Here is a 14,867-nt window from a genome sequence, read left to right on the forward strand (position 1 = left end):
TTATAAATGAACTTCAGTTTGCTTTTAAAAATTTTTTTTTTTTTTTTGAGGCGGAGTTTCGCTCTTGTTACCCAGGCTGGAGTGCAATGGCGCAATCTCGGCTCACTGCAACCTCTGCCTCCTGGGTTCAGGCAATTCTCCTGCCTCAGCCTCCCAAGTAGCTGGGATTACAGGCACACGCCACCATGCCCAGCTAATTTTTTGTACCTTTAGTAGAGACGGGGTTTCACCATGTTGACCAGGATGGTCTCGATCTCTTAACCTCGTGATCCACCCGCCTCGGCCTCCCAAAGTGCTGGGTTTACAGGCTTGAGCCACCGCGCCGGGCCTAAAATTTTTAAATAATAGTGTATGACTTTAAATAGAGTTTGCTTTCTTGTAGTCTGGTGCTTTGCCCCAGAATGATGTAAACTTTAAGTTTTGCTTGCTTTAAATATTACATCATTCCTTTTCTTGGCATCATATACATTGACCCAACTTGGAACATTATTGGAAACTTATGTTTTTTCTAATATCTTTTAATTTGCAGTGTCACCTAGAGGACTCATATTCTAAGAGATGAAGGTTAAAGTTTGACAGCACACCTCTGAGATCATTTGGCAAATTAATCATTTGGGTACACATTGTTGAACCTCTTTCTCAATCAAGAAATAACTATTGCTGATTCCCTATTAGGTTCCCTTCTACCTGGTTATTATTGGAGGCCATTAGTGTTGATTAGGTCTTCCTGTTTTTGGCATAATTCCTACTCTCCTCCTCTTGGATAGAAAAACAGTACATATCTATACTTTACATGCATATATTTAACCAAAGAAATAAAGTACCACTATGTAAATTATCCTGTTTTCTCAGATATTTTAAAAATGAGTCATACCTGTTATATTTACCTTTCTTCATATACCACCTTTTCATATATTTTTAATTTAATTCTTCTCTTTGTATGTTCTTGACAAAAGTGTGTTACCTTGGGAGGTTTGCCTGTATACCCTTAACCATAGTTTTCCACTTAAATTGGCTTAGCAAACCCTTTCTGTATGTTATCAAGCTAAGTAAATGTAAATTCCGATCAGAATTCTGGCCTGGGAATGTGCTTTGCTCTTCTGAGTTACATTTTTATATGCGGCTTAGAACAGTGTTGCCGGTAGAAAGTAAGTAATTTAGGTCATTACTGTCTTTGCAGTTCTCTTATTTTGTTTAATGTTCTATGTATTTTGTTCCATACATTACACAAAATAGCAGCAGCAGGAGATACAGGTACCTATCAGGATAAAGTACTGAACAGAGCCAAACCAGTCAGCAGCCCATGAACCCCTCAGAGGTGAAAAATGGGAAACCTCATAATGTTACTTATCTACTTATAAATTGTCATTTAGTCAAATTATAAACTATTTTTGTTACAAGAAAAATTTTAATTTGCAGAGAAAAGGCATTTTGACATAGAGGAGGGAGCATCAGTGGAGTATGCCACTTACCGTCTTACCCCTCCATCAGCAATGTGATAGCTTAATTAATGACCCGTTTCTGCTTCAGAGTCCCTCTCATCTGTTTGTGGCTTGAGATTACTGCACCGTCGGCAGAAGCGGATCATTGGGGGGAAAAATTCTTTAAGGTAAAAGTTTCTTCAAAAGAGATTTTTTTATATTATAAAATTATTTTTATACACAGAGTGTTACAAATTGAGGATGTTCTATTATCACATAAGGGACTTATACTCATTTTATTTTCTAAACTAAATTCAAATTTCACTGTCCTTTGACCTATGTTTTTAGGCCATGTTCTTATATCACCAGCCTGATTTAAGAGATTAGATGTGTTACTGCAAAGTTATATGTCAGAAACAAAACAGTTTAACAGGAGACCTGGAGATGTGTATAACTACAAAGATATATCTAAGTTAGAATGTATTTGTTTCAGGCTTAACTCAGTTTAATCTAAATTTTTTCTTTGTAGAATTTACTAAAGGAAAACCCAGGTTTTATTAAATACTTCTTCAGACTGTATAGGTGAGGCACAGAGAAGAGAAAAATTGCGTTTTAAATAATGAAATATAAAGAAGACAGCTTGTCAGATAGAGTATCAGATAGGTGGGATCCATACAAATGTCTATAGGCCCATCTTCAGAGTTGTTGATTCCAGGCCTGTTCAGAGCTGTGGGGTCGCCTTCTCAAAGTAGGAAGGGAGTTGCTTTTGCTTTCCTTTTCCCCCACCTGCAAGACATTAAAGTTACTAAAGCCGTTGCTTTAACCAGTGCTTTCCTTTGCTTTATTGCCTTTTACTGATGTTGATGTGTAGCTCATTTTCTTCTTAGGGGTGGTTGGCCTTGGCAGGTTTCCCTCCGGCTGAAGTCATCCCATAGAGATGGCAGGCTCCTCTGCGGGGCTACGCTCCTGAGTAGCTGCTGGGTTCTTACAGCAGCGCACTGTTTCAAGAGGTATGTATCCACCTTCCCAAACAAACCAGTGTAGCTTGTACTCATCAGTTATTCCAATCCCCTCATGCTCTACAGCACTCAAGGTGCCGCAGCCAGGCTGAACCTTCTTTGCTTGTGCCAGCAGCCCTGTGGAATGAGGGAGTGGCACAAGGAGCAAAGAGAGCCCTTAGAAAGCCACTCGCTACCCTAGTGTTAAAGCAAACTCCAGATTTAGGAAGAACGGAAGAAGAGGGATTTTTGGAGAGGAGGCAGTCCGCAGTGTCAGTGCTCCCCCCAAGATATATCTGAGGCTGAAATCGAATCTTTTTTTTTTTTAATCTAGTTGTGCTGGCTCTTATTTATTTATTTATTTTATTTTTTTAATTGCGTTTTAGGTTTTGGGGTACATGTGCAGAACATGCAAGATGGTTGTATAGGTACACACGTGGCAGTGTGTTTTGCTGCCTTCCTCCCCTTCACCCACATTTGGCATTTCTCCCCAGGCTATCCCTTCCCAGCTCCCCGCCCCCGCTGTCCCTCCCCTATTCCCCCCAATAGACCCCAGTGTGTGGTATCCCCTTCCCTGTGTCCATGTGTTCTCATTTTTCCTCACCCCCCTATGAGTGAGAATATGTGGTATTTCATTTTCCCAGCTCCCCGCCCCCGCTGTCCCTCCCCTCAATAGACCCCAGTGTGTAGTACTCCCTTCCCTGTGTCCATGTGTTCTCATTTTTCATCACCCGCCTATGAGTGAGAATATGCGGTATTTTTTTTATTGCATTTTAGGTTTTGGGGTACATTTGCAGAATGTGCAAGATAGTTGCATAGGTACACACATAGCAGTCTGTTTTGCTGCCTTCCTCCCCTTCACCCACATATGGCTATCCCTCCTCAACTCCCCACCCTGCAGTCCCTCCCCTATTCCCCCCAATAGACCCCAGTGTGTGGTATCCCCTTCCCTGTGTCCATGTGTTCTCATTTTTCCTCACCCCCCTATGAGTGAGAATATGTGGTATTTCATTTTCTGTTCTTGTGTCAGTTTGCTGAGAATGATGTTCTCCAGATTCATTCATGTCCTTACAAAGGACACGAACTCATCACTTTTGATTGCTGCATAATATTCCATGGTGTATATGTGCCACATTTTCCCAGTCCAGTCTATCATCAATGGGCATTTGGGTTGGTTCCAGGTCTTTGCTATTGTAAACAGTGCTGCAATTAACATTCGTGTGCATGTGTCCTTATAGTAGACTGATTTATAGTCCTTTGGATATATACTCAGTAATGGGATTGCTGGGTCAAATGGAATTTCTATTTCTAAGGCCTTGAGGAATCGCCACACTGTCTTCCACAATGGTTGAACTAATTTACACTCCCATCAACGGTGTAAAAGTGTTCCTATTTCTCCACATCCTCTCCAGCATCTGTTGTCTCCAGATTTTTTAATGATCACCATTCTAACTGGCGTGAGATGGTATCTCAATGTAGTTTTGATGTGCATCTCTCTAATGACCAGTGGTGATGAGCATTTTTCATGTTTGTTGGCCTCATGTATGTCTTCTTTTGTAAAGTGTCTGTTCATATCCTTTGCCCATTTTTGAATGGGCTTGTTTGTTTTTTTCCTGTAAATCTGTTTGAGTTCTTTGCAAATTCTAGATATCAGCCCTTTGTCAGATGGATAAACTGCAAAAATTTTTTCCCATTCTGTTGGTTGCTGATTCACTCTAGTGACTGTCTCTTTTGCCGTGCAGAAGCTGTGGAGTTTGTTTAGGTCCCATTTGTCTATTTTGGCTTTTGCTGCCAATGCTTTTGGTGTTTTGTTCATGAAGTCCTTGCCTACTCCTATGTCCTGAATGGTTTTGCCTAGATTTTCTTCTAGGGTTTTTATGATGCCAGGTCTTATGTTTAAGTCTTTAATCCATCTGGAGTTAATTTTAGTGTAAGGTGTCAGGAAGGGGTCCAGTTTCTGCTTTCTGCACATGGCTAGCCAGTTTTCCCAACACCATTTATGAAATAGGGAGTCCTTTCCCCATTGCTTGTTTTTGTCAGGTTTATCCAAGATTGTATGGTTGTAGATATGTTGTGTTGCCTCCGATGCCTCTGTTCTGTTCCATTGGTCTGTATCTCTGTTTTGGTACCAGTACCATGCTGTTTTGATTACTGTAGCCTTGTAGTATAGTTTGAAGTCCGGTAGTGTGATGCCTCCTGCTGTGTTCTTGTTGCTTAAAATTGACTTGGCTATGCAGGCTCTCTTTTGGTTCCATATGAAGTTTATGGTGGTTTTTTTCCAGTTCTGTGAAGAAAGTCAATGGTAGCTTGATGGGGATAACATTAATTCTGTGAATTACTTTGGGAAATAGCCATTTTCACGATATTGATTCTTCCTAACCATGAACATGGAATGTTTCTCCATCTGTTTGTGTCCTCTCATTTCGTTGAGCAGTGGTTTGTAGTTTTCCTTCAAGAGGTCCCTTACGTTCCTTGTAAGTTGTATTCCTAGGTATTTTATTCTTTTTGTAACAAGTGTGAATGGCAGTTCATTCTTGATTTGGCTCTCTTTAAGTCTGTTATTGGTATATAGGATTGCTTGTGATCTTTGCACATTGATTTTATATCCTGAGACTCTGCTGAAGTTGCTTAACAGTTTCAGGAGTTTTTGGGCTGAGGGGATGGGGTCTTCTAGGTATACTCTCAAGTTGTCTGCAAATAGAGACAATTTGGCTTCCTCCTTTCCTATTTGAATACCCTTTATTTTTTTTTTTTCTTGCCTGATTGCTCTGGCTAGAACTTCTAGTACTATATTGAATAGGAGTGGTGAAAGAGGGCATCCTTGTCTAGTGCCAGATTTCAAAGGGAATGCTTCCAGTTTTTGCCCATTCAGTATGATATTGGCTGTTGGTTTGTTGTAAATAGCTTTTATTACTTTGAGATACCTTCCATCAATACCGAGTTTATTGAGGGTTTTTAGCATAAAGGGCTCTTGAATTTTGTCAAATGCTTTCTCTGCATCAATTGAGACAATTGTGGGTTTTTTTTTTTGGTTCTGTTTATGTGGTGAATTACGTTTATAGACTTGCGTATGTTGAACCAGCCTTGCATCCCCGGGATGAATCCTATTTGATCATGGTGGATAAGTTTTTTGATGTGCTGTTGCAATTGGCTTGCCAGTATTTTATTGAAGATTTTTGCATCTATGTTCATCATGGATATTGGCCTCAAGTTTTCTTTTCTTGTTGAGTCTCTGCCGGGTTTTGGTATCAGGATGATGTTGGTCTCATAAAGTGATTTGGGAAGGATACCCTCTTTTTGGATTATTTGGAAGAGTTTCAGAAGGAATGATAACAGTTCCTCTTTGTGTGTCTGGTAGAATTCGGCTGTGAACCCATCTGGACCTGGGCTTTTTTTGTGTGGTAGGCTCTTAATTGCTGCCTTGACTTCAGACCTTGTTATTGGTCTATTCATAGTTTCGGCTTCCTCCTGGTTTAGGCTTGGGAGAACACAGGTGTCTAGGAATGTATCCATTTCTTCCAGGTTTACTAGTTTATAATATTCTCTGATGAAGGTTTGAATTTCTGTGGAATCTGTGCTGATTTCCCCTTTATCATTTTTTATTGCATCTATTTTGTTGTTCTCTCTTTTCTTTTTTAATCAGTCTGGCTAGTGGTTTGTCTATTTTGTTGATCTTTTCAGAAAACCAGCTCTTGGATTTATTGATTTTTTGAAGGGTTTTTTGTGTCTCTATCTCCTTCAGTTCTGCTCTTAGTTATTTCTTGTCTTCTTCTAGGTTTTGAGTTTTTTTGATCTTGCTCCTCTAGCTCTTTCAATTTTGACAATAGGGTGTCAATTTTGGATCTCTCCATTCTCCTCATATGGGCACTTATTGCTATATATTTTCCTCTGGAGACTGCTTTAAATGTGTCCCAGAGATTCTGGTATGTTGTGTCTTCGTTCTTGTTGGTTTCAAAGAACTTCTTTATTTCTGCCTTCATTTCATTGTTTATCCAGTCAACATTCAAGAGCCACTTGTTCAGTTTCCATGAAGCTGTGTGGTTCTGAGTTAGTTTCTGAATTCTGAGTTCTAACTTGATTGCACTATGGTCTGAGAGACTGTTATGATTTCAGTTGTTTTGCATTTGTTGAGCAGTGCTTTACTTCCAATTATGTGGTCAATTTTAGAGTAGGTGTGATGTGGTGCTGAGAAAAATGTATATTCTATGGATTTGGGGTGGAGAGTTCTGTAGATGTCTATCAGGTTTGCTTGTTCCAGGTCTGAGTTCAGGCCCTAGATATCCTTGTTAAATTTTCTGCCTGGTTGATCTGTCTAATATTGACAGTGGAGTGTTAAAGTCTCCCACTATTATTGTATGGGAGTCTAAGTCTCTTTGTAATTCGTTAAGAACTTGCCTCATATATCTGGGTGCTCCTGTATTGGGTCCATATATATTTAGGATCATTAGCTCTTCTTGTTGTATCGATCCTTTTACCATTATGTAATAACCTTCTTTGTCTCTTTTGATCTTTGTTGCTTTAAAGTCTATTTTTTCAGAGATGGGATTCGCAACTCCTGCTTTTTTTGCGGTCCATTTACTTGGTAAATCTTCCTCCATCCCTTTATTTTGAGCCTTTGTGTATCCTTGCAAGTGAGATGGGTCTCCTGGATACAGCACACTGATGGGTTTTGGTTTTTTATTCAATTTGCCAGTCTGTTCTTTTGATTGGTGCATTTAGCCCATTTACATTTAGGGTTAATATTGTTTTGTGTGAATTTGATACTGCCATTTTGATACTAGCTGGCTGTTTTGCCCGTTAGTTGATGCAGATTCTTCATTTTGTTGATGCTCTTTAGCATTTGGTATGTTTTTGGAATGGCTGGTACTGGTTGTTCCTTTCTATGTGTAGTTCCTCTTTCAGGAGCTCTTGTAAAGCAGGCCTGGTGGTGATAAAAATCTCTGAGTACTTGCTTGTTTGCAAAGGATTTTATTTTTCCTTCACTTATGAAGCTCAGTTTGGCGGGATATGAACTTCTGGGTTGAAAGTTCTTTTCTTTAAGGATGTTGAATATTGGCCCCCACTCTCTTCTGGCTTGTAGGGTTTCTGCCGAGAGATCTGCTGTGAGTCTGATGGGCTTCCCTTTGTGGGTGACCCGACCTTTCTCTCTGGCTGCCCTTAGTATTTTCTACTTCATTTCAACCCTGGTGAATCTGACGATTATGTGCCTTGGGGTTGCTCTTCTTGTGGAATATCTTTGTGGTGTTCTCTGTATTTCCTGGACTTTGAATATTGGCCTGCCTTGCTAGTTTGGGGAAATTTTCCTGGATAATATCCTGAAGAGTATTTTCCAGCTTGGATTCATTCTCTTCATGACATTCTGGTGCACCTATCAAACGTAGGTTAGGTCTCTTCCCATAGTCCCACATTACTTGGAGACTTTGTTCATTCCTTTTTGCGCTTTTTTCTCTAATCTTGGTTTCTCATTTTATTTCATTGAGTTGATCTTCGACATCTGATATTTTTTCTTCTGCTTGGTCAATTTGGCTGTTGAAACTTGTGCATGCTTTGCGCAGTTCTTGCGTTGTGTTTTTCAGCTCCTTCAATTCATTCATATTCCTTTCTAAGTTGTCCATTCTTGTTATCATTTCCTCGAATCTTTTTTCAAGGTTTTTAGTTTCTTTGCATTTATTTAGAACATGTTCTTTTAGCTCACAGAAGTTTCTCATTACCCACCTTCTGAAGTCAGATTCCATAATTTCATCACACTCATTCTCTGTCCAGCTTTGTTCCCTTGCTGGTGAGGAGTTGTGGTCCTTTGTAGGAGGCGAGATGTTTTGGTTTCGGGTGTTTTCCTCATTTTTGCACTGGTTTCTTCCCATCTTTGTGGATTTATCCACCTGTCGTCTGAGTAGTTGCTGAGTTTTCGATTGGGTCTCTGAGTGGACACCCATATTGTTGATGATGAAGTATTTCTGTTACTTAGTTTTCCTTCTACCAGTCTAGCCCCTCTGCTGTGTGACTGCTGAGGCCAACTCCAGGCCCTGCTTGTCTGGGGTACACCTGTAGCAGCTGTGGAACAGTGAGGAATGCTACCAGTTTCTTCTTCTGCTATCTTTGTCCCAGAATGATGCCCACCAAATGTCAGTCTGATCAGTCCTTTTTGAGGTGACTCTTTGGATATACAGGGGTCAGGGAGCTGCTTGAGGAGGCGGTCTGTACTTTACAGGAGCTCAAGTGCTGAGCTGTGAGCTCCGTTGATCATTCAGGGCTGATAGGCAGGTACGTTTAAGTCTGCTGCAGCAGAACTTATAAAACCCCTTTTTTTCCTCAGATGCTCTGTCTTGGGGAGTTAGGGCTTTCTTTATGAGTATCCATTGCACTGTCCTGCCCAGCTAGGAGGCAGTCTAGTCACTATGTGCCTGCCCAGGCTCCATCCTGCTGCCGTGGAGTCCGCTCTGTTGCCATGGGCTCTGCCCTGCTGCCGTGGGCTTCATCCTGCTGTCGTGAGCTCTGCCCTGCTGTCGAGGGATCCGCCCTGCTGTCGTGGGCTCCGCCCTGTTGCCATGGGCTCCGCCCTGCTGTCTTGGGCTCCGCCCTCTTGGTGCAGTCTCTCAGTTATGGCGGGTTGCCTCGGCAACACCACGCTGAGTCAGCAATGGGAGTGTACCTCAGTAGGGGCAGAATGCCTTGGTAATGGCGGACACCCCTCCCCCACCGAGCTGCACCATCCTGGGTTCAGCTGTGCCCGCAGTGAAACTCTCAACCCTGAGCATTTTGAATCACCATTTTGTTTGTCCCTGTGGGGGTGGGACCCACTGAGCCTGATCACCTGGGTCCCTGCCTCAGAGCCCTTTTTTTTTTTTTTTTTTTAAGTTGAACAGTTGACTCTCTCTCAGGTGTTTCAGTCACCTGCTGATAGGGCACTGGGATCTGTGTGATTTCCTGTGCAGTGACCCACTACGCAGGCTCAAACATCACTTCCTGGTAATCTCCTGGTTTGGCTCACTGTCCAAGTCCTGTTTAATCAGATGGATATGCTAATCTGCCCTCCCCAATCTCAGATTGCTGGTTTAACAGGGCATCCAGACCAGTGCATTTTGTGCGGAGTGCTTCTGCGCTGCGGCGCCGGCCGAAACAGCTGTGCCCGCCGAAACAGCTGTGCCCGCCGAAACAGCTGCGCCGGCATCCCATGTCTCTCCTACACCAGGGAATTTCCCCATTCTGTGGGCAACAAAGATCCGTCTGGAAATGCGGCTTGCACTCACCCTCTGCATCTTCACTGAGAGCTGCAATCCTGAGTTGCTCCTACTGTGCCATCTTCTTTCAGCTTTTTTTTTTTTTGAGACAGAGTCTCACTCTGTCACCAGGCGCCAGGCTGGAGTGCCATGGCACAATCTCAGCTTACTGCAAACTCCTCTTCCCGGGTTCAAGCGATTCTCCTGCCTCAGCCTCCTGAGTAGCTGGGACTACAGGCATGCACCACCACGCTCAGCTAATTTTTGTATTTTTAGTAGCAACAGAGTTTCACCATGTTGGCCAGGATGCTCTCGATCTCTTGACCTCGTGATCTGCACGCCTCGGCCTCCCAAAGTGCTGGGATTACAGGCTTGAGCCACCACTCCCGGCCTGAAATCATATCTTTGTAGAGGTAGAAGAGACATCGGGTTATTTAGTTATAAATAGTAAGGAGTAGGGAATGTAGTTGTAGTGTTTTTGATCCTTTGAGTCTTGGTCTTTTGTACCTTTGAGAAAGTCAGGTTGCATCTGTTTCATTGTCTATTTCCTATAGTTTAGTCCTAATTATCTCTTCTTGTCCCAGACATTTTATAAGTCTATTCTGAAGCCTTCTCAGTTCAGAGAAGAGGTCAGGAAAAGAAAATCAGTCCACCAGGGTCACAGAGCTCCTGGTGGGAGATCCTGCAGTAGAACCAGCTCTCCTTTGTCAAGTGCTTTTCTGTGGGCCTTGGTCATTGGTACTTTCCTAGCATCAATTTTGGTATTTAAATATGTATACCAATGCTTGTGATAACATTGATAAGTATTAATGCAATGTGTTGAGTACAACTTTCATTATACTATTTTAATTTTATGTGTTTGAAAATTGTCACAATGAAGTTTTAAAAAACGTGTACCACATGATTGAAACATTTTTACAAGCAGAAATTTGTTTTTTGTTTTTTCTTATGTGATATCATATGGTACGTACCTTTGCCTCATTATGTACTTGTAATCCATCATGCAGATTTGTTCGTTCACTTTAACTGCTATGAATTTTACCTGCTATTGAAAGACTGAACCAGTTTTTTATTCTCCTATTGCTGCATAGTTAGCTGCTTTCCATTCTTTCATTGGTAGAAAACAATGTTGCAGTAAACAACCAGGTACAAGTCTCAATGGGTGTGTGCACATGGGCACATTTTTCTGAGTCCTGGAATATGGATTCCCTTTAATTTTTCAAGCATACCAATTTATCCTTTGAAGAAATTGTATCCATTTATAACCCAGCAATGTTATGTTCCTGTTTCCTCATGACACCATCTAACCTTGACACTACCAAAATTTAAAACTTTTTGCCAATCACAGAGTTTGGGGTTTCTTTTTAATTGTATTTCCCTGACTAATACCTTCCTCTTTCATGATTTGTTCATATACTTTGCCTGCCTATTTGTCATTGATTTTTAAATTTTTGGATATGTTCTGTATGCTAAATCTTTGTTGTTAGGTGTTACGAGTACTTTTTCCTAGTTTGGACCATGTCCTTTTACTTGTTTATGGTCTTTTTCTTACAAAAATATCTCCATATATTTAAAATTGTCATCATTTTCTTAAAAGTTTTGCAAAAGCTTTGTATTTCTTATTTTAAAAATGTCTGCTTTACCCCATTTGGTGAAGAGATTCTGTTATGTTTTTCCTAAAAACCTTTATAGTTTTTCTTTTAATATTTAGAATTTTAATTTTTCCAGTTTATTTTTGTTTATAGTGTATGGTATGAAGAAAGGACCTAATCTTATACTTTTCTTTATAGATAGTTTTCTTAGCATTAAATTAAATATTCTAGTCTTTCCCCACTGATGATGCTAAGTCTGTCATATGCCAAATTCTCATATATCCTTGTTTCTAGGATCTCTATTTTATTCCATTTTTGTACTTCAGTCAATATTTGTGCAGTAATCTTCCACTTTCAAGGTGCTGCAGAGAATATAAACCTGTATTTTAATTAATTAATTAATTAATTAATTGAGACAGAGTCTCACTCTGTTGCCCAGGCTGGAGGGCAGTGGTGCAATCTTGGCTCACTGCAACCTCTGCCTCTGCCAGGTTCAAGCAATTCTCCCACCTCAGCCTCCTGAGTAGCTGGGATTACAGCTGTGCATCACCATGCCTGGCTACTTTTTGTATTTTTAGTAAAGGTGGGGTTTCACTGTGTTGCCCAGGCTGGACTTAAACTCCTGACCTCAAGTGATCCACCCACCTTGCCCTCCCAAAGTGCTGGGATTACAGGGGTGAGCCACCACATGTCTGGCCAAACCTGTATTTTATATACTAGTGGCCATTTTGGGGTATAATTGAGCTTCAGAGTCTGCCTATTTATAGTGGGTTTAACACATTCCTCTGTTACCTGAGTGGCACAAACAATTGACTGGTCCTCTACATTCCCTCCCCTCACCTGGCAAAATATATTGATAGGCTGATTCTAACAAGCAACATGGAATAAGAATGAAATAAAATGCTGCCTTTAGTTCCAGGAAATTTGGCTGAAATACAGCACAAGTGAAGAAGACTTACTGGTTTTAGTGTCCTGCAGCTTTGATAAGACTCAGTAATTGATATGGTTGCCCATGAAATTAATGCAGTCTTGGGTAGCACTGATGAACAGTGTCCAGCCATAGCAGTGAAGAACCTTGCTATTCTGTCTTTCTGTGCTCAAGCAACTGCCTCGGAGAAAAGTGCTGTCTCCATCAAACAGAGAGAACTGTGCTCAGTTCTGTGTGCCACAAGATGAGAAAAGGACATGGTGCACTAAGAAGGCAAGCAGAAAGATTGTTTGGGACTGGATTAGGTTTGCTGCCTTTTGCTTTAGATAACACAGATGTTAAAGGGAGATAAGATAATTTTTATTTTAACACAAAAGAGTTTTCTGTTGTTTAGTTTTTATTTCATTGACACTAGGACAGTTCAAAGATGGAATAGTCTATATGTGGGAGGAAAAGTGAGTTCTGTTATGGAGTCTGTTTAAGCAGAGAGAGGTTGGGTTTGTGTGTAAGTAGTGGCTGGTGGTAGATAAGATGTAATGTTCAGAGCACTGTGGTGAGGAAGCTAATGCTATGCTTGAAGAATGTTAGTTATTACCTAGAATACAGGAATCTGGGATTTGCTAGTGAACAGAAGAGAGGTGAGAATGGCCTGGGATGCTAGGGTTATGGATTTCTCTTTCATTTACTAGGCAGTGGGAAACCACTCAAGTTTTGAGCCTTGAGAGATGATCAAGGAAGAGTTTTAGGAGATGAGTCATTCAGAGATGTATGGCATATATCTGAGAAGGTAAGGCAAAGTTATTAATCTAGGGGGGCATCTGTGAATGGGCTTGACATGATATTAAAAATCTTTGTATGTATTTGTACTTACATGCTTTTTTCTGGCAAATTGATCTGTGTTACCAAATGATTTCAGTAGGAACTGGAGGGACTGTGAGGAAGGGACCTAATTTTATACTTTTATACTAGAGGGAGACCAGTTATAAGGTTTTTGTAAAAGAGGTGAAAAGGAAAGGAGGGAGTGAAGGTAGAGAGGCTGTGATAGAAATCAGTAGGGCTTGGTACAGTGCAACAGAAGGAGACTTGGATCTGGCCACCAAGATGAGGGTTACAGTTCTAGCTCTTCCGATTGTTCATTGTTTAACTTTGCAGAAATTATTTAACCTCTTGGAGTTACTTCATTTGATATGTGTAAAATGAAGATAATAATGTTCCACAGTGAGAAACAAATGATCTGCAAAGTATGTGAAAGTATTTTATAAACTGTAAAACTCAAAACAAAGATTGGCTATTTTTATGTTGGAGTTTAAAGGCAGAAATCGAAGACTGTATTAGTCAAAGTAGGGGACTGAGGATGATTTTATTTCACTTACTAATGGAGAAGAGTAAGGTAGAAAACTGCAAAAAATTTGAAGAAGCCTGTTTTGGGGCTTTGAATTTAAACAAGAACAATCTATTATCTTCCTGTTATCCAAGACTTCTTGTCTTTCAAATTTCAGCTAAAAGTTATTGTCACAGAAATTCAGGGCTTAAAGTATTTAAAGTAGGGAAATTGCTCAAAAAAGCTGCACTTGAGGTTAAAAACTTTAACTTTTGTGTTCCCTGGAAGGGCTTTTTTTTGGCACATGTTGGATTTATTTATTTACATGTCGTTATTTCTTCTTTGGCCTGCTCTTTCTAGATTATTGCTTAGAGTCAGTAATTGTCTCGTTTGTGTTTATACACCAAATGTCTACTGTGTGACTTGGCACACAGTAGATAAATGATTGTTGAATTATGAAAGTGGTGGCTCAGTTGCCAGATAGTGAAGATATTTAAGAATGTTGGACTATTTAGAGGTTGGTGGTATTTTTAAAACTAGATCAACAGATAATTCCTTCCATATGTCATTTGGAATTTCTCTCATCTGCACAGTTTAAGATAAAAATGGTTGAGTAAAGAGCAGAGGAACAGATTATGATACACAGCATTTTGATATGCTTTGGCTATAATACAAGATTCTCTTAATGTGAGTAAGGAAAAAACTGCTTTGCAAATGTGTTATATATCCTCTGACTTGGTCTTTAACCTTTGCCGATTTCATAGACTTCCTGTTTGAAGCGCCTAAGGAGGCTACAGCTCATATCTTTATTGCAGTAAATTTATTAAAAGGCATACAGCCTGTTACTAGTGATTAGAACAAGCTCCAAATTTTGTTTTAGTAGGTTTAGGGACTTTCGCTTAAAACAAATCCCTCTTTCATTATCAGAAACACTGAGATTTGCAAAATAGAGACTGTAGTATAGAAGCAATGTAGTTGGGCTCTGAGAGGTTCCTGTCCTTTTAGATGGCAGGTGAAAGATACTTAGTTTAATATAAGGCCTATAAGTAGGGGAACTGGACTTCATATTTTGAAATTAGCTTCCCCTCATCCCCTTTTGACATTTCCACTGCTTTATCAACTACTGGTCTTCTGTATCCATGAAGATTTTTTGTTCATCAAAACTTCCTTGGTACCTAATTCTTGCAATGATATAGGCCAGTGTTCTTGAGCAGCCGTTTCTAGACAATAAGGCATAGATTGTTATTATCATTTGTGTTATTAAACAGGATGAGAACTTTGTTGATTTGTTTGTCTTCATAGCATAGTCACTCTTTTACATAATTCTTATATTAGAATAATGTAGGAATGGTGACCAGACGAGGATGAGATCAAAATGCCATAATTCTAC

General features: G+C 40.3%; 1 protein-coding gene across 3 annotated transcripts in view; it reads left to right on the plus strand.

Moving 5' to 3' along the window:
- The window catches only part of PRSS12 (serine protease 12), a 79,492-nt gene that overhangs the window by 56,916 nt on the left and 7,709 nt on the right, over positions 1–14,867 (plus strand). For all 3 annotated transcript variants that reach the window (XM_035293055.3, XM_002745448.6, XM_078366576.1), the window contains 2 exons: positions 1,531–1,609; positions 2,309–2,431. In XM_035293055.3, the coding sequence (XP_035148946.1) occupies positions 1,531–1,609; positions 2,309–2,431 (202 nt within the window). The remainder of the gene's footprint in view (positions 1–1,530; positions 1,610–2,308; positions 2,432–14,867) is intronic.

This window comes from Callithrix jacchus, chromosome 3 (assembly GCF_049354715.1).
Source record: "Callithrix jacchus isolate 240 chromosome 3, calJac240_pri, whole genome shotgun sequence".
Classification (NCBI taxonomy): Eukaryota; Metazoa; Chordata; class Mammalia; order Primates; family Cebidae; genus Callithrix; species Callithrix jacchus.